Source organism: Podarcis gaigeae (genome assembly GCF_964106915.1).
Source record: "Podarcis gaigeae genome assembly, chromosome: 5".
In the NCBI taxonomy this organism is placed as follows: Eukaryota; Metazoa; Chordata; class Lepidosauria; order Squamata; family Lacertidae; genus Podarcis; species Podarcis gaigeae.
Window position 1 is genome coordinate 67,502,975 of NC_139681.1, and position 27,619 is coordinate 67,530,593.

Here is a 27,619-nt window from a genome sequence, read left to right on the forward strand (position 1 = left end):
TGTAAAATACTCATCAAAATTCTAAACAGGTTTTAGGGATATCTAAATGTGTTGGAAGAGTGACACCTACAGGCCACTATAAAGTTTTGGATTTTTAAATATTAAAGATTTTCTTGGTTTACAAAAAGTACATGCCTTGTCTCTTTTTTCAGGTTGTACAGTCTCTCTTACAAATCAGGTACATTTGTTGTTAGACATTAGTGTTGAGTACAGTATAAGGTTGGAGAAGAAGAGGGGGGAGAGGTGGTAAGGCATATTATTTTATATAGTGTACGTGTGGGGTTTTGTGCCACTAAAAGGTTTGTCAGTGTTTCAGAGATTACAAGCACACTCTTATTGGTTAAAATTGGCAATGTATTTTGGATCGTATCCAGCTAAATTATAGTAGACCCAAATAAATTAATGGACCTAAGTCAGCCAAGCTCATTAATTTCAATTGCTGTACTCTCTGTATGACTATCATTGGCTGCAAGCCTGTGTAGGTTCCATCTATAAAGAATGACTATCAAAATAATTTATTACAATGTAGAACAAGGATGTGGAATCTATGGTTCTCCAGATGTTGCTGGCCTACAACTTTCATTATTGCTGACTACTGACTATGCTGGCTGGTGCTGATGGGAGTCCAACAACAATTATTCAAAATTCTGGCGAGGATTTCATTTTAAGCATTGCAATTTGGGTGCAGACATTTCTCATAACAAGTCTTCTCAATTCACTGTAGAACAGTTTAACCAGACAAAGCAATTATGGAAAGACTACAGTTAAAAATAAAAATTCTTTATTTACCAATTTTCTACAAAGCATGTAGTAAAAATAAGTCACGTGACAAAAAACCAATATTGCACAGTAGACAGAAAACATTGTTTGAAGATGGAAAACCTGCACAGTAATGAAGTTCTCTCATAGTGACCAAGTATTTTTAAGCTAAAATAACCTACAACAAATCTGGTTTCAGAATCTTGCCTAAAAAGAGAGGCTTGCAATTTTAAAAATTTATAGGAAAATATTTTAGTACTATTCCTGTAAATAAAATAGGTTTTAAAACGATGTAGACATCTTTATGAAACCACCCATTAAAGGATTAAACAACTTTTCTCCCCGGCCTCTCAAAATCGTCGTGAAAATGACCACACATACACGTTGCAGATGTCTACAAAAATAAATTTACACCCATAAGTCCTATACTAAATACTAAACCACACTTGCCACACCAGTAAGCTTCAGAGAGGACTTGGCAGGTGTGGTGAGACTCCCACCTCCAGTGCTTTAAAACATACCCTCAATGCCATTTCACAAGGCTGCTTTTGAAGCTCTCATAGTAGTTTCACCATGCATTGGGTGGCTGCTATAAAAGAAGAAAGTCACAAGCCCAAAGTTCTGTGGAGTGTGGAATTAATCAGATGAGACTCTGAATTTTGACACTTTTAAGCACTGAGAGTTTTCCATGTGATTTAAAAATTACATGTAAAGCCTGTGCATAAGTGACTGCAGAATCAGAATTTAAGTACATGCCATTCGATAAAGCTTCATTTCCTCAAAATGGCCCTCCTCGTTTTATGCTAAAAATGACCAATTTAAGTGCAACAGGATATACACAATATGTTGATGTGTGAGCAGCATTAATAAGTTCAATTACCTAGTTTACAATGAGGAAAAACTACATCAGGCAGGGTTCATAGCTACATGCACATAATGCCACAAGTTGCTCTGAGAGAAGGTTGCAGATAAAGCGAGTATTATTTACCTCTTTCCCGAAATACAAAAATTAGAAGGCACCAGAGCAACAGAAGCAAGCTGAAAATCAAGATACCTGGGGTACCCCGTGATGTCTGCCCTCTTGAAATCTGCTTGTACAATGGGACTTATGGTTTCTTTTCCCTCTGTAATCCCCTCCAATATACTCCTGAGTGTTCCCCAACACTCTCAAGCAGTTTCTGGGGGTACATGAGGGAAGGAGAAGCCCTGCCAATGCTGCGTTGGATTTCATCCTTATTTTATACAACTCACAATTAAGATGTACAATTTATTGGTTCAGATAAAGTTGATTGCTAGCCGATTGCGGAAGGCAGTAAAGGTAAAGGGACCCCTGACCATTAGGGCCAGTTGTGACCGACTCTGGGGTTGTGGCGCTCATCTCGCTTTATTGGCTGAGGGAGCCGGCATACAGCTTCTGGGTCATGTGGCCAGAATGACTAAGCCGCTTCTGGCGAAACCAGAGCAGCGCACAGAAACACTGTTTACCTTCCGCCAGAGCAGTACCTATTTATCTACTTGTATTTGACGTGCTTTTGAACTGCTAGGTTGGCAGGAGCAGGGATGGGAGCTCACCCCGTCCCGGGGATTCGAACCGCTGACCTTCTGATTGGCAAGTCCTAGGCTCTGTGGTTTAACCCACAGCGCCACCCGCATTGATTGCTAGCTGATTGCGGAAGGCAGACTCACATTCAAAAATGCCTACAAGCTTCTGACTTAGCAGGAAAGCTTGGAAACAGCCACCATCATCACAGCAGCCACCCAGGAATAAATGAACCCATGATTATCCTGAGACGACTTCTCTTTGCTAAAGCATAGGTTACAAAAAGTTGTCGGACTGTATCTTTGGCTCAGAGGACCACTGGCCAGATCTTGTCTGACAGTTCTTACATGTTGGTATCAAGCATGGCATGACAAGATTCTTGGACAGATAGATTAGTATGCATATGTACATTTATGTCTATTTGATTTTACTTATTAAATTTTTACACTGCCCTTCATCCAAAGATTATAGGGCTGTTCCCAACATGAAAATGAGAACACGAACTACATATTAAAAGAAAAACAAAGCAATAACCCCCCATACATTTAAAAGGCCATAGAATGTTAATCAGCCCAAGGCCTGGACGTTTTCATCTGGCACTTAAATATGTGTAATGAAGGTGCTATGCCAAACTCCCTGGGGAACGATTACAGAAAAGGCCCATTCTTGTGTTGTCGCCTTCCAGACCTCTAGAGGAGGGAGCACATGAAGAAGGGTCTCATGATAAATGCAGGGTCTGGGTCAGTGCAAGTGGAGAGAGGCAGTCCTAGTTACATAAAAGTGATTTTTATGCCGTGACTAACTCCTGAAATCAGCTCTGCTATTCAGCAACAAACAGCATTTTCTATACAGTACTAACACTTCAGTCTTTGGAAGTTAACTTTAGGGGCACAAATAACAAAAGTGATAAATCTAAAAAAGCTTGAAAATGAACTGAATGCAGTCACGGATATCAGATGTACATTAACGCTCCAGTTACAGATGGCTTTCTAATATGATTTTATTACCATCCTCCACACCACAAGAGGCCACAATGCTAATGATATATAATCAATGTAGTATAGTTAAAGTGACTACTGGGCCAGTGGAGAGGAGATTGCCTGTAATCCAGCAGGTAAAAGAGTGCCAGCTGTTTGAGAAGGCAAAGAGGATGGGCAATTAAAAGCTGAAATGTGTTCTGGTCATGTTGAGCCATGTTTCCTCAGTGGCGGACTCCTTCACTTAACTTATCTTCTTATTTAAATATATGCAATCATTGCAACTCCCAGCTTATTATTCATTATGGAAATATTATAATGCCAGCTAAATCAGTCTTAAGATTAGTTTCTCCCGTTTGGGAAAATAGCTCCTTTGGTTCAGAACGCCAACCTTCAAGGGGTAATTTTGTTTTTTTGGATACTAGCAGTTTTTTGTATGATTCTCTACAAGATTGTTTCTGAACTGACAATTACTGATGGCTGATAAAATATGGGAATTCGTGGGAACAAACATCAATTAAAACATTTAACAAGTCACTGATGCATATTTCAAAAAAAATTATTTATTATAATTTTGGATCAAAGATAATTGAAAAATAGGATGGGAATGGTTTAACACTGGTGTGGGGTGGGCGGGCCGCCAGGGATTTTTCATGCATACAACCTTTTTTTTTAAAGAAGCTAAACAAATTACTTGATATCTTGGAAAGGTGAAATTATTTGAGTTGCTTTTAACAACAGTAAGTATTAGACTATCGATGGGATTGGGTGAAGTTAGGTTTGGGAAACATGCATGATTTTATCCGCTAACCTGAAATTCATTCAAAACTAGAAAATATGCCATATATTTCTAAATTATGTGTCACTGAAAAAAGCAGTCTGAAATAAATTTTTAGGATGGCACAATATTTTGTGAAGTTCTTTGCTGTATCCATTCAGGCTCCGAGTATATCCTCCATAGTTTTAAATAATGGATATTATACTTCTTCAGCAATGACTGGTTGAGGGATGCAGCCTCTCAAAGAGATTAAGCACAAATGACCTTTTTCTAGAACAAAAAATCCATTTGCTTTATATAAAATTAGATCCATTTCACAAGAAACAAACTTAAAAACCCTGAAGATCTAATGATGTACTGCAATAGTTATAAAGCAGATCATGTTCAAAATGGATCTTCATGGATTAAACATTTTCACTGTTGACTTGGTTCAGGGTAGTTGAGCTATTCCCCCCCAATGGCTTCATTCATTTCATTAAGCTCCATTTTATGGATTTCTTCTTCATCTTGTGCATACAGTCTGCTGTTAACATTTTCTTCACAATAAATACACTCCTTCAAAAAAACAAGAAAAAAGTAACTCATATTTCTTTCCTCAGTGGTATCTTGTAGTTTGACATGTTACTAGAAATACCCAACAGCATGAATTTCAAAAGCGTCTCCCATACTATGTCTGAAATTTTGTGCACACAAACCTGGGAGTAAACCCAATTAAATACAATGCCACTTGATTCTGCAAAAACATGGTTAGGGTTACACTGCAAATATGGTTCTGAGTGCTCCAACTCTGTGATTTGAGTACTCTTAAGTCTCAAATAGAAGTTAATGCTTTTATACTGAAAGAAGAAATAGCCATTGAAACATACCGAATTAGTAACAGCCCCCGGTAGTCCACCCTTCTGAATCCATGGATGCACTTCAAGTAGCTCTCTCTTTTGCTCCTCCGTAAATTTTGGCTGGAACTTCTGCATTTGTTTCAGTTTCAGTTTGTCGTCTTCTAAAACAGTTTCTAAGTTTCTGAAGTAAAATATACAGACAAACCCCTTTCAGGTCTTCAACTACTCGAACATGCAGACTTTATAAATAGTTGATTATTCTGGAGCTCAGGCTTCCTGCCATTGCAGGTATTATGCCAAGCATCCAAATGCCAAATTCCATTTTGTCTGAGAAGGTAAATTAAGTTGAGGGAACTAGGAGATCATCTTTAGCACATTTGCTAAGGCCACATCTGTACTAGACATTTAAAGCACTATCATACCACTTTAACAGTTGTAGCTTCCCCAAAAGAATCCTGGGAGCTGTAGTTTGTTAAGACTGCGGAGAGTTGTTAGGAGACCCCTATTTCCATTACAGAGCTACAGTTTCTAGAGTAGTATATATATATATATATATATATATATATATATATATATATACACACACACACATATATATATATATATATATATATATATATATATATACGAAAGCAAATATATATATATATATATATATATATATATACACACACACATTATTGGCATTTGAAATTGACACTAACTCACTTCATTGTAAAGAGGATGGTTTTCCTATTTTATTATATTTCTGTATATTATATTTCTACTTTTTAATTAAGTTGGTTAAATTGGAGGAAAGAGGCAACAGAAAGAAGTTCTGAGAAATGAATTTTTTTAGTGCTGTTTCAAGTATACATCTACTTGAAGTGGCAGTTCACAGTGCAAGCTGCTTCAAGTCTGAACTAACGTTGAATTACCGGGAGGGTATCTGGTAAGTCATCATAACAGTGTCATCTGTGTTTGCCATCAGCCGCCAGATGGGATCCTGGAGGACATATTTAATGAACTGCTCATTTTCTTCCAGTTCGGATTCCTTTGTTTTCTGATTGTTTTCTGATGAGTCAATGCTCCCAAAATATTTGCTGGTATGACTTGTTTCACTACTTCCTTCAGAAACAACAATAAAAAAGGTGTGCTTTTAATTATGGAGAACAGATTTTTCATTGAAATAGCCTCACGAATTCTTAACCGCACACATGATGTTACCTGTTCCACTGCCTGACATGCCGCATCCATTTGAAACTGAACCTAAGGACTCAGCAGCTGCTGAAACACCACTTCCTGACAAAGCAGACCCAGTGCCTGAACTTGCATCTTCCTGGAGTAAAATATCAAGTAAATCACTAGATACAGAGAAGGCATCGCTATTTTGAACTTCCATTGGCGATCCAACCTGAACAATGAAAGAACAAAACCACAAAAAACAAACTGTCAATTCAAAAGGTATTTTTTGTTGTTCATAACTCCAGTTCCTAATCTAAGATTATGCAACAAGAGGATGATGATGTATTACATTTGTATACAACCTTATATCCACAGGTCTCAGGATGGCTCACAGGATAAAACAAGAGCTTGAGATTCATTTATAGTTGGCTGTTTTATTATGGTTTGTTGTTTATTAGTGTTTTTTAAAAGCTTTAAATTATTTTGCATTATATATTCTTGTCTGTACTGTAAAATGCCCAAGATATTCTTTACATTGGGCAACACATAAATTTAAGAACTCTAATATTAACTAGTACAAATCTTCCCAAGGAACATCCACAATTTGAAATTGTTTTAAAATGGAATTGTTTAAAAATTGAGCTTATTGAAAGAGCTCTCCATGTGCATAATTAGATAAAAATGTTGGCTTTTTCCAGACAGATATTTCCCAGAAAGTTACAGACAATGCTTACAGGGGAAGATGCTTTTCTGTTGCAGTCATCTGAGCTCATGGGTTTGCTCGTCACCCCTCCATCAGTTAAAGTTCCATGGCTTCCTAGTGTACCAGCAGCGCCACTTTCAGCCACTTTGGGCATTTCTTCTAATTGCAGAAGGTTCAACTGTAGAGGAGAACTGCACCTGGACTGGAACAATGGTGGTGAGGCTTGACCTTGTGGGCCAGGAGACTGTGGAGTGCATGAACGGGATTGCTCATTTCGAGATTCTACAACAGTGGTCTTTTCACTCCCTGCCAGTGGATTATAGTGGAACGGTTGAGGTGGGAATGTGTTTGAGGCAGTGAATGGAGGCTGTGCTGTAAACACTGCTTGGGAAGAGAAAGAAGGCTGAGCAGGAAAGCTAGGTGGATCAGGATAAAGTGCTTGGGGGATCCCATTGTTCATTGGAGGATACATGTAGTTGGGGAGTACAAGTGCTACCACTGGAGTCATCAGAGGGTTGGGAAACTGTGATAATGGCAAGTGACAGGGATTTCCCGAGTCCTGCGATTCACTGAAAGCAGAAAGAGGCGCTTCAGGACCTGGTGGCACAGTTCCTGTTGGTGGAAAAACTGGAAGTGGGTATGTAGACATAACTGTAGGAAAAGGCATTCCTGGATAACTTGCTTGAGAAGTATCTGACGGAGACCAGGCTGTGCTATTTGGGACAAGCCGGGGAAACCTGTGTGGAGGTTTGGTACCAGAAGTTGTGCTGTCTGAAGAATTGTGTGGCTTCTGTCGTTTTGGCTTAGATTTCCTGTTCTTCCCATTTTTCTTCCAAGACTGATCTACTCCAGAGCCATGTCGTGGTCCATGAACACCTGGAGAGAAAGGCAGAAAAGCTATTCAACAAAATGCATCTAACTTTTAAAAAGGTTGACATCAATACTCAAGCACATCTTTGGACCAAAAAGCTATTTCCTGTAAATTCTAGATACGTGGAAACTGGCTACTGCTTATAAGCAGACGAGAGACACTATGCACACATTTAGAGAGACATTCTTTTCTTCACAGTTACCAGGGCTGAACTGGTATTTAAATGAGTTCTAAGCTGTGGGGAGCCCTAACACAAATCATGTCTCTTCCGCCATCTCATTAATCCTGTGTTCCACACGTTATGGCAAACCTCTAAGCTAGAAGAATAGCACAATCCTATGCATGCTTGCTCAGAAGTAAGCCTCACTGTACCCAGTGAGCCTTGCTCCCCAACATGTATGTTAAGGAAAGAAATTACCTTAATTCTTTTGCATACAGTAGCAAATCATGTCCTCTTTAAATCATGGAGAAGGGGAAAACTATGCATCACTGATGATGTGAGTTTAATCCCACATCCACCTGCTTAATACTTCTAAGGTTGCATATTGAGTTTCTGGAGCAACCGATAGTAAAACTGAACTTAACTAAGCACCCTAAACTGCCTATGCACATTTGCAACATGACAATGGGTTTCTTTCATTCAGATGGTGTTATGAGGCTATAAGCAAAGACAGTCGTACCACGGTTACCAGGATGTCCTTTGGGTCTTTCTTGAAAGTAGTAACTGCAATTATATTGAAAAATATGGAACCTTTTGATTTCTTTACATTTGGTCAGAAAGCTCTGCTCTTCTTTTTGTGTATGCACTGCAAGGACTTCCTTTGTAAGCCCTAATTTCTTAAATGACTCTTTTTCTTGATTCTTTTGAGTAGTGGTAGATTGTGGAGCAATAAGCTGACTCTCCATGGGTTCTGTTCCACTGGGACCATCTTCTATTATTTCTAAAAACAAACAAAAACATTTAGGGGAAACAAAGTGAAATGTTGATCTCATTTTCATCTAATCAGAACTTGTTCTTCCAAATTCGCATGATCTGTCTTCCCATGGTTCACTTCTACATAAAAGAGAGCACATAGTCATTCTTAAAATCCGATTTATAAAAGTCTATATTCCTCTTAGAAACTGTAAAGCAGTACTGTACCTAGTTCAGGCTGTGTTTTTTTGTCTCCAACATGAACTATGGTGCTGCTGTAGCTGCACTGACTGGTTAAAGATACAACGCTCTCTGGCTTGCCAGGCAAAGTTAAAGAAGTTAAGTGAGCACCAACAACAGCAGAAGCATTCGATTTCTCAGGTATCTCCAACTCCGTAGGGCCTATGTGGGATTTTGACAGCACACTTTCTTCTCAAATACCAACACATAACAACACAGAGATATACACACACACAAAGGAAAGAACAAGAAATGTATAAATGTAAGTTTCTCAAGACAAAATAAATGTGACAGCAAGTGAAGAATACAACTCAGGTCTAACTAAATTACTTTGAGGAGTCAAACACAGTTCCCACCCCTACTTAACATGACAAGTGATACTGACTGACAAGTTTTTATACAGTGCATTATTAGTGGAAGCAGCAGAGGCTGGTCTGTTAGGCAAATGGGGCACTGCTCCACCAAGCTCAGTCTGCCCTCAGCCAGCCCCCACCTGCCTGTCTTCTTACTTGTTTACAACCAGTCAGGGGATGACTGTGCCTGTCATTGGCTCTGGTGCCACCTGCTGTTGGTCTCCATGCCTTCCATCCCATCAATCCCAGCAGACACCAGCCACCACTGAGTGGGACTTACTTCTGAATAAACATGCATAGGATTGCATTACAAATATGGTTAACAGTAAATACCTGTGGGTGTTTTAATGTCATGCCTTTTCTCTCTAAGCATATCAGAATTCAGTGAAGCAGCGTTTGAGGAAGGCTGTGATTTCTTCACTGCATCACCTGCACTGCAGCTTTCCAAATACCTACAAGTCAAAGCAAAAAACCCCAGAAACCCTTGGTTAAAAACACACACCCTGATATTCTTAGAAATAAAGTTGTCAGTTCCATATAGCCATTGCTTTAGTGGAGTGGTATGTTGTTCACCTGATAACACTGTCTAAACAGCTGATCTGCTGATATGAATAAACAGGTTGCTCTCCCCAAGCCAGTTCTTCTGCAGCCAAACTCCTCTGACAAGCCATTCCAACAGCATCATTTTCTGCTGGCTGAGTAGCACTTTCCACGTGGTCACTGGATTTCACTGTGTAACAGAAACATCCCAAGAATGTTTATATATGGACCTTTCAAAAGCCAGGGAGCTGCTGAATGCACTCCTGGGAACATAGGTGGGGGCTTTAAGTATGAGCATGTGAGAGTGTCCAGTCTACAGCAAAGCTGTTTGTGCAAAATGACAACTACAAACAGGGCTTGGTTGTGTGCACTTGACCACACATTGTGGACAAGGTATTCCTGGTTAAAGCTAAACTATTGGAGTTATTCCAAAATCTGATTCCAGATTAACTTGGCTATCATACCTGCATATTTCTTCTCACTTTCAAGCTTTGATCTGGAATTGACGAAGACATGCTCTTTATTTTTGGCCTCACGTCCATCTTTACAAATACCTTGAGAAGAGTTCTAGAGTGAAGATTTAAAACAAACAAACGAGTTACTGAAAAAACTTACAGTAAGCCATACACGGTAATTGCTGATTGGGGTGAATGAAGAAGGTATTAGACTTCTGTTAGAAAAAACCCCAGGGTTAATTTCCCATTAGACTGAATCTATTAAGATAATATAATGAAAATCTTACAGGCTTGGGTATCCTCTGGGTATCTTCATTATTGTTCCCATTGCTGTCACTGGATGAAGCCACACTCATTAGGTGCTCATGTGATCCATTGCTTCCCAAACTTCCATAGCCACTAGAGCCACTGTTATGTACAGGCTAAATATAAATATATACACACACATTTTCAACAGAAAAGAAAATGACTAGCTGGAGTCTATATACTGCAAATATACTGCATACTGTAACTAGTAAGAATCAACCAAGCAATCAAGCAGTTCAAGAATCAAGCAAGCTATCAAGAAAGTCGGTAAGTTTTTCCTCATATTCAAGAAATAATTTTAGAATTGCACCTAGAACCTGCATCTTCACAGACACAACCTCCTGTATAGGCAGACAATGATCGCAGGGATATATTTTCATGATAAAACAGGATAACAGGATAAGCCAACATTCTAGTTAAGAGAATGAATGTCATTTTGCAAATCACCCGCAGCATAGGTGGCACGACACACCTGGGAAAATGCAAGTACTATCAGCAAGTCCATGCTCCAGAACAGAAATGGGGCAAAAATTGAGTCAGCATACCCATAAAACCCCAGTTGTTCTAGTTTAAGGTGATGTAATCCCACTAATTTCAAGGTGAGCAGTCCAGTTTTAGTATCGCCTGAGCCTTCTTGTCCATAAACCTACAGTCAATAGAACTACTGAAGTGAATAATACTGCAGTGGCTGAAGTAATGATAAATTTCTTAAATAACTGAGAAAAGAAACCCAATGTTAATTTCTAGGTCAGAATTCTAAGAACAAGTATCTAAATACTTTGTAAGCCTACATTACTTTGGGACAAAAAATTACGAACATTTCACCTTATAACAGTCTTCTAGAGAGGAGACCTCAGAGGTTTAAGTAAATTTAGATTTAAAACACAGTAAGGAAAGTGTACCTGTAATAATAACCGATATATTTGCTCTGTAATTTCTTGGATGCTAGGGTGAAGGATTTTTTCTTCTGCGCACTGAGGTGTAAACACATCTTCATTCAAGGGACCACTGTAAAAATCATTAATAATATCTAGAATGTGACAAATGCATTTGTTTCAGTTATATCAGCCCTTGTTTTTCTATTGCATCTACAAACTTTTAAACTAATAAAATATTCAGGCTTACTCACTCCAAACATGACTTCTTCATTCTGAAGTAATTCTTGACAAGATTGGAAAGATCTGTAGCACTTATAAGTTTCTTGTTAAAAGCATTTACTTTATAGCACATATTTAAAAGAGCAATTTTTATGTATACCCTCCCCCCTCAACAAATCTATGTTCCAAAATATGGTTGCAAATAGATTCCATTTTCTTATGTGTGAACTTTGCATGCTCCACACATTTGACAAACGTCTCCATAATTACCAGTACTAAATACACAGAAGCAAAAACACTAGAACTATCCCAAATGTAGTCAGATATTATCCAATTATCACTGGTAAAGCATTTTTGAGCAGTGGCCATAATGTATAGCAATTATTATTGCATTAATGTTCTACATTGAATAGAGGTGGTTCTTGCTACTACTAATATGAAAGCCAGCAACTGTTAGCAGAAAGGTTTTCCAAGAGTTGTGAAATATCCACATCATAGGGGCAGCAGATGTTTCAACCATTTAATTGGCACACTGCCATTCTGCAACTGCATGAATAACTCTTAAAAATAAAAGCAGGTGCAGGAGCCTGAACTGGATTTGGACCCTGTCGTGAAGTGGGGAGGGGCATTAATAGAGGATTTAATCTGTTGTCCCCCAATCTGGATCAGGTCCTCTGCACTTGCTATTTTGTACTTGAAGAAAGGTGCCCATTAACACCAATAGAAGTGTTTCTTCAATGCAAATAGCACATGAGCCCATCCACCTCAGATCAGGTCTGGACTTGGAGTGGGGGGGAAGGGTTAAAGTCTCCCTTATATCTGCCAGCATCTTGATCCAGAATGGGCACTCCGCACCTGTTATTTACTTTTAAAAAGCCATTCCCATAATTTCTGGTTATATAATGGAATCTGTTTCTGAAGATGTGTAGATCAGCTCTTAAAGATTTTTTTTGGGGGGGTGGGCAGCATTTCCAATAGGTTCTTGCTATTCAGGTAGTTGTGGAAATCGGGTTTCCACATTATTCTTTTCAGTATTTAAGAGACCAATCTCAAATAATTCATGACAGAAGAACCTTCATTTTTATTACCACTTACGTTCTAACTTTGTGTCTTCCAATTATAAAAGAAATCTTTCGACTCCAGGGATTAATGAAACTGGACCAGCTAGTATCCAGAGTTATGTATTCACCATTTCTGGTGCAGAACCTGATTGGTGAATAATCAAATGGCTGTCCACCGCACTGTAGAACTGTAACAAAAAAAAATTGATTCAAATTTCAGCTTTATTGTAGAAATATTCACAATTTCTCATTTTAAATGATCCAAGCATTTGTAATTCTCAAGATTTCACATTGAAACATTTAAATAAAGGTATCAAAATTAAATGTGCTTGAGAACTGAAGACTACTGAAAATTTACAGCTAAGAATTACTCTATTCCCTAATTATTAATCTTATCTATTTCTGAGTGGGGTAGAGGAATTTGTGGTGGTCTTAACATCAACATGGAATCAAATGGGGCTGTGGGTGTATAAGAGTCAGTGAATAATCTGAAAACACCAGATGTTATAAAAGTTTCAGAACTAAGCAGATGTAGACCTGGATGGGAGACCCATGGACAACCTAAAACAATAAAAAAATTCAAACAAAAGATATGGGTGCACTGATGACATATTACTCCTAATTTAATACAGTGGTACCTTGGCTTACGAACTTAATCCATTCCAGAAGTCTGTTCTTAAACTAAAGCGTTCTTAAACCAAGGTGTGCTTTCCCATAGCAGCAAGGGGCTCAATTTACACACACTCAACAGGAAGCAAAACATGTTCTGCTTCCAATGCAAAGTTCACAAACCAAAACACCTCCTTCTGGGTTTGCATTCTTAATCCAAGTTGTTCATAAACTAAGTTGTTCTTAAACCAAGGTACTACTGTATGATCTAGCTAATGATTCTTGAGTCTACAATAAATACTGTGTGTATGTTTTTATGATCTAATAATCGGAAGAGCAATGAACTGATTAAAAGTTACCAAAAACTATATGAGGATCCCTCATCTTTTATTGCCCCCAACCTTCATGAAAAACACACTATGCAAAAGGAGTCACCTACTTTTTTTGTGAATTGCTATCATTAAAGGTCTGTCACTTGGATGAAGATGTACTAAGACAGGAGTTCCAATTAAGTCCTGAGGCAAGTATCCCAACAAAGGCACCGCTCTAACAACAACAAAAGGTTAAATAATCATGAAGCAAAATACATTTAAACACAGCCTTTAGTTCATTTACAGACTTTGTTGAAATAAAAACAGAATGTTTGGACTTGTATCAGGTTTAGTTCTGCAAACCAATAAGCGGAACCTAAATATTATTGTGTAGCATTTACGACACTCTTTTCTGTGCTAATTGTCAGGACGTAAGAGGCAATTACGAAGCATGCAACCTCCAAAAAGTCTAGTAACTCTAGCAGTTGTGGTCACCTGTGATAAACCAGAGTGGTTCGCCAGGTGGGGCAGAGCTACTACATTGGCTTCATGGCAGGAGAGTCTCTCTTGCTTATCGGGGGGGGGGGGGCAGGTGAGATGGCAGGGAGGTCAGCACAGTAACACACTGATGCTAGAACAAAGCAAGATTCTAGGGGACTTATAGTGCAGACAAAAAGATACAATACAAAACAGAAGCAGGGTGGGGTGGATTCAGTATGCCAACTTCCTGGCAGGTGGGTTGCAGCTGCTTATCAGTAGCGGGTGAGGTAGTGGGGGGGTTGGCATGGTGAAAATGCACCATCAGAAGCACCAGATTGACTATGCCAGTAGATTTACACCACAGCAACCTTTTCCCTACCTCACCTTTCTCCCTCCTGGTAAACAAGAGTGACCCACCTACTGGGAAGATGGCGTAGTAGCTCTGTCCTACCCAGCAAGCTGCTATAGTGACCATCTTCCCCCTTTTCCTACATAGAACAAGGTATCAAAATAAGATTAAGTTATACAATTTCAGTATGAGTAAATAAAGAAAAAAGGAGCTAAGAGGTCATCTAGAAATGCATTCCATCACTGTTTTGAAGAACATTTCAAGAAAATGGGCATCAGAAAGACCTCTCCTGTCCCTAATGCAATACGGGTCAAACATGGATCAAATTCACAATTAGATTCACTAAGAGCTATTATTATTTTTTAATATCCTCATTATTTAAACAACTGCAAAGGTATCCCACCGAGGACATTTCACTATAGTCACACATCAATATTTCCTACCTATTTTTGCATTTTAGTCAATACTACGGCTAAAGACACAACCATGCATATCATAGTTTTAGTAGTTCACCTTTCATCTACATCTTGGAACAAACAACTTGGGGTGTGTGTAGTTGTAAATATCCTTTTATTAGAAGGAATTCTGGGTGCTGAAAGGGAAAAAAAGGACAAGGTTTGTAGAACTAGAGCATTTATATGAACAAGATGCTTTATTTCAAGCACAAAAATAACTGCTGTATTATTACCTTCATAACCAGAGTGGACCTTTTCTGCAAGCAACACACAACAAAGCTGATCATCTTCATCTTGTACTTTGATAAGGTATGGAGTCATACGAAATGGGTGGTAGCAGATCTCACTAGTATGCTCCTCTTTCCCTGCACTAAAAATTAAAAGAAACAACAGTTGAGTTCTTATAGTTTGCATAGCCCCCAAGCAGAAGAAGGTATTTGGTAGGTGAATCTAAGTGATGGGCTTTGGACTATGCACATATGGGGACTCTTAAACCCTCCTTCTTACTAAAGCATCCTCTGAAAAATCACCGGTGAAAAATCAAGAGACTCTCCAAGGTGACACTCTAGGAAGTGCAAGGAAAGGAAAAAGGCCAACCTCCCGTTTTCCATGACCACCTATGTGCAAGGGCCATTAGGCCTTATTATGTGAGAAGCAATATGTACAGTAGCGGCCAGGTGGGACTCTATTGCTGTTCTCCTGGTTTCCCAACACAGGAGTTACAGTCGCTTACTGAGGGGAAGAAGGGGAGGGGTAAGTTATGGGGAGAGAGACGTGGGTCTTGGTAAGCAACCCACTGTGTTGGGAAGCCGGGAGAGCAATAGAGCCCACCTGCACCACCTCACTTGCCACTACTGAATATGCAACAGCCTAGAAACTGCTTTTTGTGGTGACATCTTAAACTGTAAGGTCTATCCAGCTTTTAGTGAGGATTCTGGAATTCATCTTTGTAAATCGGCTAAGCCACATACCAATGAACATAAATAGATTGAAGCAAAACATCTGTTAGTCCCCACGCTGACTTAAAATTTTGCCTCACCTGATGCGGCAGAAAAAAGACTTTTCCTCCATGCACTCCTGGGTGGTAGACTCTATAAAAATATAAAAGTATGAAAATGACTTTATAATCTACAGTAACAGAAAGAAGTGTATACTCTGAAAGTCAGAAAGATGTCCCCTGTAATTACTCAGCTGAAAACAATGCAAACACAGAGTAACTGGCAGAGAAAGGTGCCTTTCTTCTTGTTATTTTAGTGCAGTTAAGAGAACTCTACATTGTGTTTGCACCAAACTAATTTATCTAATACTAGATGTAGTTGTTAAAATAGGTTTTCAAAGCTATAAGAGAAAATTCATATTTTAAAATTTGGAAGCTCCTCCCTTATCAAAGTTGCTATCTCTCAGGGCATCAGAAGACTGGGAAGTAACGGCATGAAGGTTGTTGTTCTATTCTGAACAATACAGTTTTAAAAGCTGGACAGACTATATTCACATTAACTGTATGACGTTCCAGTGAAGGGACTGGAATAATATCAAAAGTAAAGTCTAGTTTTGCCAAAGAATTGAACGGAAGTATGCACAAAACCAACAAAAATTCTTCTGGGAGCTTAAAAACTAATACACTTACTGTAACAAAAGCTTTCCTCACACAGAGTCCACCTTGTCAGACAAACAACTCAATGAAGTAAGCTCAGACCCATGAAAGCTTCTGCCACAATAATTTTTTTCATATTGTTTTTAAGGCACCACAAGGCTCCTTGTTGATTTTGCAGCAACAGGCATACACAGTGACCTCTCTGGAGCATGTAAGTACAGTGCTTAATCATCCTATTAGCCAGATGAAATGAGACAAAACAGATCAGAATATAAAATATTTGTATCTAACAGCTACAAATGACTGTGCCAATTAAAAAGAGCAAAACACCAAAGAAACTGCAATTAAGCAAAGACATATCCTAATGGCTCAAATGCAGATGAGCAGTGGCGGGGGGGGGGGGGAGGCAACAATTTAAACACACTTACCAACTCCATTGCAAATAGTCCAGGATGGCAATCTGTATGGAGTAGTAGAGCTGTAGAACACACTGACATCCTGAGGTGCCAGAAACTCCACAAATTTGGCATTTTTAAATACATCTTTCTTACAGTGGAGAATAGAGGCAGCCTGATCGGAGATGTACAGAATTTTCCCAGTAGCCAAAGAAACAGCTACAGCAAACATATCCTTAAAAAAAACAGACAATAAAGCACCCAATACATAGTAAGTCAAAACTAGTTTAGTCAGGGAAAATGTTAAACAGAAGTTTTGTGTTACAAATATTCTAAAGTAATGAGACATCGTAGGTTTTACATTTTTTCTTGTTAAGAGTATTAGTATTTACCTGCATATTTATCAATGATTTTTTAACAAAAATGTGGCAGTTGTAATCTAAAGCATATTTTCTTAGATGCCACACCAGAAGAGTAACTCCATATAAGATTGTGTGGAGTACTCCAAGCAGTCATCAATACAATCTTCTTTGCCTCTTCTCCTTCTTGCAGATTGCCTTTGCACTTATCTGCGACAGACTTCCCATTTACTTAGAAAGAATAGGTTCCAATGGCTTACTCTTGACTCTTAACCATAGTTACACAATTATGAATGTTGAGTCTAATTAGCCCCAAGTGTTTTTCTAATGCTATTGAATTTCCTCTGGAAGCACTCAAAAGGCTTCAAAATACTGCAAGATGGAAATTCACAGAGATCCCCTATATCACTGAAACTAGACCAAGATCATTCTCTGTTCACAATGTGACAAGATGTATGCTTTACCTTGGAAGGCAGTGGTTTCCTAGACTTTATTTTTCATTTCCTACAATGTTATCCTGCCTTTCCTCCCAAAAACTGAAAGCAGCATGGGGATCTGGGTTGCTCCCCCCAATGTAACCTCACACAAACTGTGTGTAGAAGACAGGCTGCCCTGGGGTCATCAGTGATCTTCACAGGCAAGAGGGAATTTGAACCTACATTTCATAGACCAGGTTTAACACTTTAACCGCCACACCACACTATCTGTGACGTAACACAGTGTATGCTGTTATTCGATTTAGAAATATAGAATCTGTGATTATTAACAACCGTGAATTTCTGCAACTCCCAGTTCAGTCTTTTAAAAAATCATTTGCACATGTGTTCATGGGCAAGGATACTCACTGCATTCTTCATGATGTATTCTGTAGTAATGTTTTCAACATCTTCCACAGTATAGGACAATACATCAAGGCCACATGGATAGCTTTCATTAGTCATCAACAACTGGTAATATTCTTCATTGGCTACAGGAGAACAAAGTTTATATTTTGAATAACACTGTTTACATGGTAGTCTAATTAGAACAGAAAAGTAGCTCAGGAATATGAATCCTACCATCATGGTTTCCAGAGGCTTAAACAAACATTAAGAAAAGACAACCTCTTCTATATAACTTCAGGTTGCTAAGCAGGTAGATGGTAATCCCCTCCCCCACCTTGGGTTATGACACCAGCTCTCAGGTGGCAGGTAAGGCAAGAGAGAGAGAGTGTGTGTCTAAACATGCAAGTGGTATCATGTTTTAGAGCAGTTAATTTGAAATTTTTACTCTGCAATGCTTTCACACTGTTCATCTGCAATACATGTTCATACTGAATAGATATCAAACAAGTCCCACCCTAGTGTTTTAGCTGAAGAAAGTAAGGACCAAGAAGAGGAAGGTTAAGACAAATGAAATGTTCCAGGAATCCAACCAGCATACCAAGAGACACAGTTATTAATTCAGAATCTCTCTTGCTGTTTCCTACTGTAGTTCAACAATGAGGTTTAAATTTCACTGATTCAGCAGAAAGGTCTGATATAGTTACCTCTAACTTGCTTAATGCTTCCAAGTGCATACTTCAGAGTTGCCAGGATACTAGGTTTGCCTTTGATCCTTTTATCAGGAGGAAGATGCCGTTTTAATTCCTGCAATGTTTTTATTAGTTCCTTCTGGGTTTTAGATTTAGATGGTAGTTCGCTGCTAGACAACATGAACAAAAACAATTCTGGTTTAAATGTAGCTTTGTATTCTGCAAAGCCCAAGTTCTTAATGTTTATTACTTAAGAGAGCAAAATGATTAACTGGATGCAGACTGGGTATACATTGCTCTTAAGACTATTGAGATTTATAATTATTTCTTCCTTACATGGAGTGTTTGTTCATATAAGGATCTAAAAGATGTGTGGTATGATCATTCTTAATTTACTGTTATTTAATATAAAAGAGATTACTTGAGAGAAGACCCAATGGAATTAATGGACAAGACTAATTTAGGTCTCTTTATTTCAATGGGTGAGATCCAACTGCAGCAGCTGTTAGTGCAACACAATACTAGTAGCAGAAGCCCTATTCTTAATGTAGTAGGGATGCCCTCGTGGGATTTCACAGGTCAGTCTGACTTCCTGTGAGATCTCATGACAGCATCCCTGCTGGTCCCAGAGCCAGCACATCAAGCAGGCCTTGCCTGAGAAGCAAGGTAGGGAGCTTAAAAGTTCTTTTGGTGCCTAGTAACCCAAGAGGACACAGAGTGAAAAGAACATTCAAACTCTGGCCTTGCTTTCTGTTCAGCATGCTGACTCTGGTCCCTCTTCACTGTTCGTGGCAGCCCAGCTATAGGTGACTTTTGCATATACACTTTACCCTTGGAACCGAACCCCCTCATAAGATGTGAGCATGTTACATTTCAAGTTAGGACTTAAAAACCACCAACACTCTCAGTATCTCCATATAAATGACTGATGAGTGGGGCATATCCAAGGCACCATATTGGATGATTTTGTAGCTACATTAGTGCAAGTTACATATACATTCTCTCTCTCTCTCTAATTCATTCATACAACCAAAAATACTATGTAGCATCATTACCTTTTATAGCAGTCTAAAGATTCCATAATCATAGTTGCTTCTTTCCCATTTTCTTCACCCTCATTGCTATGTGAATCATGCCCACTGGAGTAATTTTCACTTGCATCATTTGCACTGGATCCACCATTCATTTCAATATCTTCCTGAAGGGCTTCCAAATTCTGTTCATTCTTCATTTGAATATCCATGTTTTCTGCATTTGCCATTTCCAAATAGTCACTCATTTTGAGCAAAGAACTTCAGGGTCAATGACTGTTATAAAATATTTTCAAAGAGTTCAAATTGTTTCATATAGTTCAGAATCCAGCTCCTCCGTTATAGAACAGAACACCTGTACTTAGCATAAGCTGCTGTACAGTTCTGATATATTTTAAGCCATCTTTGTTATCTGTATTCAGCATTTTCAAATTTTACATCTGAGTTCACCTAGGAGGAAGAAAAACATTTGTTGAATGAGCATGCAAAGAACTACTGGCTGAATCTAGATGAAGTTAGTCACACTTTGGTACCACTTAAATCAGCAGATCTTAAATGTATACAACATAGTTTGCATCTAACCCCATAAATATTAATTGTGAAAAAATGTGTTAATATTCTGGTTGTATTAACAAAATTAGTATATTGTTGCAGGTCATATGGTCACATCACTTTAGATTTTCTGGCTCACCATTTCTATATAAATGATGGAAGGTTAGAGAAATTGTCCAAAAGGGCTTTCAGAGCTAGTCTCATTTAGGAGACTTAATATAACCCTGATGAACCAAAGGTTTATATACCCTAACTGAATTTTCTAGACATTTTACATCTTGACCCAAGCTTTCACAAACATGCAACACTCTTCTTCCCAATTATCTAGAGATGCATGCAAGATAATTTGCTTTTGGTTGAAAGAGGAATTGCACTTTATGGGCACTGCTAAACTACATGCCAACTACAAGCTAAACTCCTGCCAACCTTGCAGTTCGAAAGCACGTCAAAGTGCAAGTAGATAAATAGGTACTGCTCCGGCGGGAAGGTAAACGGCATTTCTGTGCACTGCTCTGGTATCACCAGAAGCGGCTTAGTCATGCTGGCCACATGACCTGGAAGTTGTACGCTGGCTCCCTCGGCCAGTAAAGCGAGATGAGCGCCGCAACCCCAGAGTTGTTCGCGACTGGACTTAACTGTCAGGAGTCCTTTACCTTTTTAAACTACATTACTACTGCTAGCCATACTTGGATACTTTCTATTATGAAACTTACTGTACTATTCCTCTTACACCAAGAAACAGCCTTGAACCAAATAGCAGCAAGTAACAAGAGGGAATAAGCAAATAATTGGATATAAGTATTTGCAGAGCCATAAATCTATATTGAGAGATATGGTCAGCTACTGGGATCACATCATGAAAGACAACTGTCATGCTTTACCTTATATTTTAAAAAGAAAGGTTGGCATAAATGTACCATACATCATGGTCCCTCCCAGCTAGCATCAAAAAGCACAACCTAGGTCCAGAACACTTAAACCTTGTTTCTTCCTCTTCTAATGTTAATTCTCAGCCATTAGGATCCGGACACCTCTAGAACTATAAAATATAAGAGAAATACCTGGAATCCCCCCCAATGATGTTCTCTACAAATATTTTGGAAGCACATAAATGCCAAAGATGGTCAGTTATGCCAACCCTGTAACAAATAACTATTTAGCCTTTCATTTACAAAAGAGCAACAAGATCTGATTGTCCTTAGACCTTCATAGTTTCCAATTAGATTTTTCACTGACAAGTGGATTTTTCAAGCAACCTCTTGATGTATTTTTTAATAACTCTGGAACAAAAGGTATGAGAAGGGGGAAAAGGCATTACAACTTAAACTAGTTTTATACAGAAGTACCCATGAAATCCAAAAAAAATTACACTATAAAATAGTTTCTAACAGATATAGAATTAATCAGAGCTCAAGAGCAGATAGCATTTTAAGACCAGTGTGGTATTTACAAGGGAAAGTACTTATTCCCCCCAAAACACACACACTAGCAATTTTTTAAAATTATTTTATTTATTTAATAAAATTTATACACCACTTGATCGTAAAAAAAAATCAAAGCGGTTTCCAAAAAGATAAAACAAAGAAATCAGAAAAAATTTACAATACATGAAAACTTTTTCATTAAACAAAAAATTCAAAACATTTAGACTAATTCCTAAGCATACTTTAAGAGGATGTAAATTCCACTAAACTACTCAGTCACCAAGGTATCAGATATATGTCTGAGGGGTGTGGGTGTGTTCTTATTATAGTAAATTAAGAATTAAGGATTTTAAAGATTGAAAGCATACCAAGCAGCTGCTTTAGGGGACACACCTTTTTCACGGGCTTCGAGTCAGTCAAACGGTTCTTTCGAAGAGAGCAGAAGTCGCACCTGTAGCATTAACAAAGACAGTTGTAAATTGGCAGTTTTTGCAATGAAAAAATCCAAACAAACTTTCAAAAAAAAAATCCTTCCAGTAGAACCTTAGAGACCAACTAAGTTTGTTATTGGTATGAGCTTTTCTGTGCATGCACACTTCTTCAGATACACTGAAACAGAAGTCACCAGACCCTTATATATAGGGAGGGTGGGGAGGGGTATTACTCAGAAGGGTGGTGGGAATGGGTGATTGGCTGATAGATGTGGTAAATCTGTTGACGACTTTCTGTTATAGTAACAGGTGTAGATTTATTTATTTTCAATCACTCCCACAGTACAATTCAAATAAAATATGGACCATTATATGCAGCACATTTGCTTTCTTAACACCACAGTCCAACTATGAAATTGACAACTAACCAGCACCTTATACTAGAAAAGTGCTGACCACTACATGTTTCCAGCTAAAACTCAGAAATAACACACTGTCTCCAGCCAAGCCTTACAACATAACCATATTTGTTCCAGTTACTGGGGCAGGGATTTACTGGTAAATAAGGAAGATGCATATTAGAAATTAATGCATCAACATTTGTTTTTTAGGAAGAAGAGTGATCATGGTACATTCAGGCATGGCTAATATTTTAACATGCCACTTTTTTTTTATAGAGGCATTCATACCTCTTGTAGGAACTGACCAAGCACCTCTCTTCTGAAAATCCAAGTCTCCTACTCAGGTTTGCAACATCAAGCATTTAATACAAGTTAATATTCTAATTTCTTGCTTAATCAAGAAAAACTAAACTTTTCTAAACTTCAAATGGTTCCACCATTTTTATTTGCATTCCTCAAAAGAAATAAAGTGAAGATGTAACAGATCTGTTAAATTGCCCCCAGTTATACCTAAGAACAAAGGTTGCATCCCTACCAGGTACAATGGTACCACCGGTTAAGAACTTAATTCGTTCCGGAGGTCCGTTTGTAACCCGAAACAGTTCTGAACACGAGGCGCACTTTCGCTAGTGGCACCTCCCATTCCTGCCACACCGCCAGCATGCAACTTCCACTCGCATCCCGGGGCAAAGTTCGCAACCGGAAGCATCTATTTCCGGGTTAGTGGAGCTAGTAACCTGAAGTATTTGTAATGAGGACGGTATGTAACACGAGGTTCCACTGTACAGTGGTACCTCAGGTTACATACGCTTCAGGTTACATACGCTTCAGGTTACAGACTCCGCTAACCTAGAAATATTACCTCAGGTTAATAACTTTGCTTCAGGATGAGAACAGAAATCGTGCTCTGGCGGCGCAGGAGGCCCCATTAGCTAAAGTGGTGCTTCAGGTTAAGAACAGTTTTAGGTTAGGTACGGACCTCCGGAATGAATTAAGTACTTAACCTGAGGTACCACTGTACTGTTCATTATAACCATCATTAACAGTGCAAAGCCGTGCATGTTTGCTCAGAAATAGGTCCCATTGAGTTCAAAAGAGCTTTCCCTCCAGGTAAGTGGGTATGGCAGCTTTTGCCAACCTGGACCCCTCCAGATGTTTTGTACTACAACTCATGCACAACTTTACTAGCTGGGGCTGAATTGAGTTGTAATCCAAAATATCTGGGGGGAACCAGGTCAGCAAATGCTGGTAAACAGAACTGCACTCACAGTTTGCCAATAGTCTTCAACAGCAGACACATCTTTCCATCTCATAACCACCTCCAGATTCTCACTACAGATACTATAAGAATTAACTGGCTTGTTGCTATGTTACTTAGTAACTAGGCCTTTTTGGCAATGAAAACCAGTCTGTCATAGGTATGTGCCATGCGTTTACATAATAGCTTAAGTTTTCACTGACTCAGCTATGAGTAAGCTATATTTGTTACTAAAATCATGAGATACAATTCAAAGTCATTATTTCAGGAATGGTATCTGAAGAGCAGAGTGAAACAGTGACAATAGATGAAATTCTCAGACTTGGCAACAAAACTAAGAATTAGAAAGTCACAAGACAGAATGTCTTGGAAACGACAGGCAAATTAGCTTAAAGATTATATATACACATAAACTTTGGTGAAGTTTGCTTCACCAAACTTTTCAGTTCTTTGCCAGTGTCAACAAGAATGTGGATGGGAATTATTTGGCAGACATTCTAGTCATGGACTTTCAAACAGCATTTGACCAAGGTTTTCATTTAAAAAATCCGGGTCCTCTTATGGTTCGCTATCTTCTGACAATTGGGGAAGCAAAGATAAAGTAACTTTCCCCACCTTTCAGAACCAACATCATTGTTAAAATCAGCTCTGAATTACAAAAAAAAAATCATGAATCCTAAGTCAGGCAACTGAAAAAGACCTCTAACTAGCAGGCTTTTAATGGGAAATCAATAGGGGGGGGGGGAAATAGTAGACTGCACCAGTGGTTTATTATGAAAACCACAAGCCTCAGGCCAGGGCCTTGTTAGCCTGTATGAAAATCCAAGCCTGGTCAGAACAGCTTCAATTCCATCATCAGAAAAAATAAATCAAGTGCAGGGCCAAGTACAGATATTCTCAAGTACTCTGCCACCTTGCCATGGGCCACTTGAATGGACCTCGTAGATGACAGCCTGAGAACCTCTATTGCAGAGCATGACACGATTGGCTCTTTTAGATTCAGGATATATGAATCCCAAAGTATAGGGGGTAGGGAAAAAATAAGAGCACTGGGAGAAAGGAACAGAAGAATTGCCAACAAAAATAGATAAGATGTCATACAAGTTTACTGAAGTTGTTGAAAATATCATCTAGTCTTAAACAGAATAAGTTTTGTTCAGCCCAAATGCCCATCATTTGCTCCCCATTTTGTACTAGAGCTGACTAAAAGTTTCCAGTTCCACGTTTGTCTTTCTACTACTAAAGAGCTTTCAAAATTCCACTCCTGTGTTTCATAAAAAACAGCAAGGTTCTTTCTTGTAATTCCAGGCCACAAGTACAGTTACATAAATGACTGTGTCAGAGGCACACAAACAGCACGCCTGCTTAAAGGAACACAGCAGAAACTTGAATTATCACTTCTGATAAAAACTTCTCACCTTGTTTCAACTACTAATCTCAACTCTACCTATCAACTGCTATAAATGATGTATCCATTAGCGCTACAATATTATGCATATCTACTAGGGGAAAACCCTTATCAATAAAGTGAAAGTTACTTCTGTATAGGATTAGACTACAGTACAAGTTCTTAAACGTATTTTACATCACTGGGAAAGGCTGCAGCAGGTGTTTTCCTTGCAAATAACATTCTGAAATCCCAAACCAATGAGAATTACTCAATGCAGTATTTCTTGAAGTACTATACAGCTGCACATCTACTAGTATCAGGATGTTTTAATATTTTAAAGATTAGAGTGACATGAAAGTTTACTATCCAAACTAGTTTAAAAAAGCAAAATTATAAAGTCTTTTGAGATAAAAAAGATGTAACTTGCCATTCCTTCTCAACAATGCCCATTTACTTATGCTGCCCATACACTATCTAGGAATATAACAGGTGTACTACTCTGAATTTACCAGGGGAGTACTAAAAGACGAAATACTGTATCACTTTTGTAATCTACAAAACTATTAAAAATCCAGACCAATTTAACCACTATCTAAAATGATAGCCATTCAGCATCAGCAAACATTTGCATAATCAATCATAAACCTAGGGACTTGTTGCTAAAGACACAACTAATCTCAGTTACATCACATCATTCTGCAATGAACTTGGGAGGCAGGGTGGGGAGGGAGGGGGCGAACAAAATTAACAAGGCATGCAACCAGCCAACGGGAAAAGTTTACAGCACCTAGAATTAAAAACACATCATGTCTCGCTGAAAGCGCAAGTGAAGCATTAAGTGTAAACCATTATTCTAACCTACCATCTAACGCTAGGCTCAAAGGATTAGAGAAAGCCACCCTGGCAACCCCAGCGCAGCTTACCTGACAGCTCGCCTCCCCGTCCCCCCCCCGCAAACGTGCAAAGCGTGTAGTACTGCCTTCAACGGAGCCTATGCAGAGTCTGGCCACGACTGACACACGGAAAGCAGCCCAGTGACCCAGCGGTGGCCTAAGCGATCCGGTAGTGCCAGTCACTTACAACCCCCCATGGGAACGAACTCCAAGGGGCCTTCGCCCCCCATAAAATATTTCACGGGGCCGCCCCCTCCACAAGTTGATGGGCATAGTCATTCAAATGCTGTTCGCGCACCACGTCATGTGATGGACTTTGGGGGGCGGGGCTCACCGGCCCCCCCCCCAAATATTTTATTCCAGTTGTCACTCCAAGGGGATCGCTCCGGTGCGTGCATTTCAGGAGGAGTGCAGCCTTATTATTAGTAGCACACTTACACAACCCAGGCACGCGCGAGGCCACTTCTTAAAAACTTCCGCTGCATCCCGATCCCCACGTGTCCTTCGGCTGCCGCCGCCCCCCCCCACGCCTTCACCGGGGGTCGCAAAAGCCACGCAGCTACATTACTTGCTGTGCTTCATACCGCCGCTTTTCATGCCCATGCACCTCGTTTCCTTGAATCCCATTTAAAAAAGAGGAAAGAAAGACGAGCCCCAATGCCACACAACGAAACGCCTCAGAATAAGAGGAAACGTGGGAACCTCCTCCTCCTCCTCCTGGTTCAGATTAGTTAAGCCCCTCCATCCCACCGATAGATAGGCAGGAGACCCCACACCCACGAAACCAAACCAACCCAGGCATTTTCTCCCGCGCACAAAAGCAGCCTCGGCTCCACCGGCGCTGCCCCGTCCCGCCGCCCCTTTCCTCCTTCAGGAAGGGGGTGTGACGGGAGGGAAAAGGCCAGGCCTCCCCGCCCCGCAATCACCACCAGCGCCGCTTGCTTACCCTGACCGAGGCTCCCGCGCCCCCCGCGCTCCAGCCCCGGGGGTGGCGGCGGGCGCGAGGAGCGGCGGACCCGCTTGGCGGAAGCCGCCGGTTATACAACGAGTGACGCTGCCTGCCTCGAAAGGGCTCCGCGGGGGCGGGAAACGGGGCGGAGGAGAAGGACGGGAGCGGCCGGCAGTCCTTCCTTCGCCCACCCCTTCCCTCGTTTCTCCCCTCAGCGGCTCAGTCGCCGCCGCCTCTTCCTTCCTTCCTCGGGAAGCGGCCCCCTCACAGCCCGGCAAACTCCGGGCTTCATACCGTCAGAAACGTGACCGTGCCTGAGGGAGCCCGCTCGGGCGGGCGGGGATTGGCTGAGGCGAAGCCATATCTGCATACCGGGTGGGCCGCGCCGCCGCTCGGGGAGCCTCTATTGGCCGCGGCGGACGCCACTCGAGTTGCATAAGCCTCACGTGTGACTCCATGTTTCTTCGGCAAGTGGGCTAGTTGAAGCGGCGGCGGGTGGAGCGATGTTGTTTCTCGGTGCGGCGCTGCTAGCCTTCTCCGGCTCGCTTCAGCTAAGGAAGGGGCGGCTTCCCGGAGGAGCCCGGGGAAGGGGACGGCCAGCCGACCGGCGTCCTGAATTGCCCCCTAGGCAT

The 27,619-nt window shown here is 40.0% G+C and overlaps 1 protein-coding gene and 1 long non-coding RNA gene across 18 annotated transcripts; one reads left to right on the plus strand and one right to left on the minus strand.

The window, feature by feature from the left end:
- The first annotated feature begins 770 nt into the window (after positions 1-770).
- LOC310846113 lies at positions 771-3,948 on the plus strand. Its single transcript, XR_014565133.1, has 2 exons — positions 771-2,068; positions 2,436-3,948. It is a non-coding gene; the product is annotated as an uncharacterized lncRNA (long non-coding RNA).
- PER2 (period circadian regulator 2) lies at positions 3,830-27,320 on the minus strand. Of its 17 annotated transcripts, none has more exons than XM_083742042.1 (23): positions 26,985-27,320; positions 22,059-22,116; positions 19,714-20,139; positions 18,674-18,825; positions 17,991-18,112; positions 16,820-17,021; positions 15,837-15,888; positions 15,031-15,167; positions 14,856-14,934; positions 13,642-13,748; positions 12,628-12,781; positions 11,338-11,443; positions 10,417-10,551; positions 10,139-10,241; positions 9,708-9,864; positions 9,468-9,586; positions 8,770-8,970; positions 8,309-8,569; positions 6,789-7,633; positions 6,097-6,283; positions 5,808-5,997; positions 4,921-5,071; positions 3,830-4,609 (listed from the first exon to the last, which is right to left on the minus strand). In XM_083742042.1, exons 3-23 carry the CDS (start codon positions 19,935-19,937, stop codon positions 4,499-4,501), a joined length of 3,795 nt encoding a protein of 1,264 aa, XP_083598168.1. In that variant the 5' UTR covers positions 19,938-20,139; positions 22,059-22,116; positions 26,985-27,320; the 3' UTR covers positions 3,830-4,498. The 17 variants fall into 17 exon arrangements, with proteins under 17 accessions (XP_083598168.1, XP_083598179.1, XP_083598175.1 ...); XM_083742053.1 differs by having other exon boundaries at positions 18,674-18,828; XM_083742049.1 differs by having other exon boundaries at positions 8,770-8,973; positions 18,674-18,828.
- Positions 27,321-27,619: the final 299 nt, after the last annotated feature.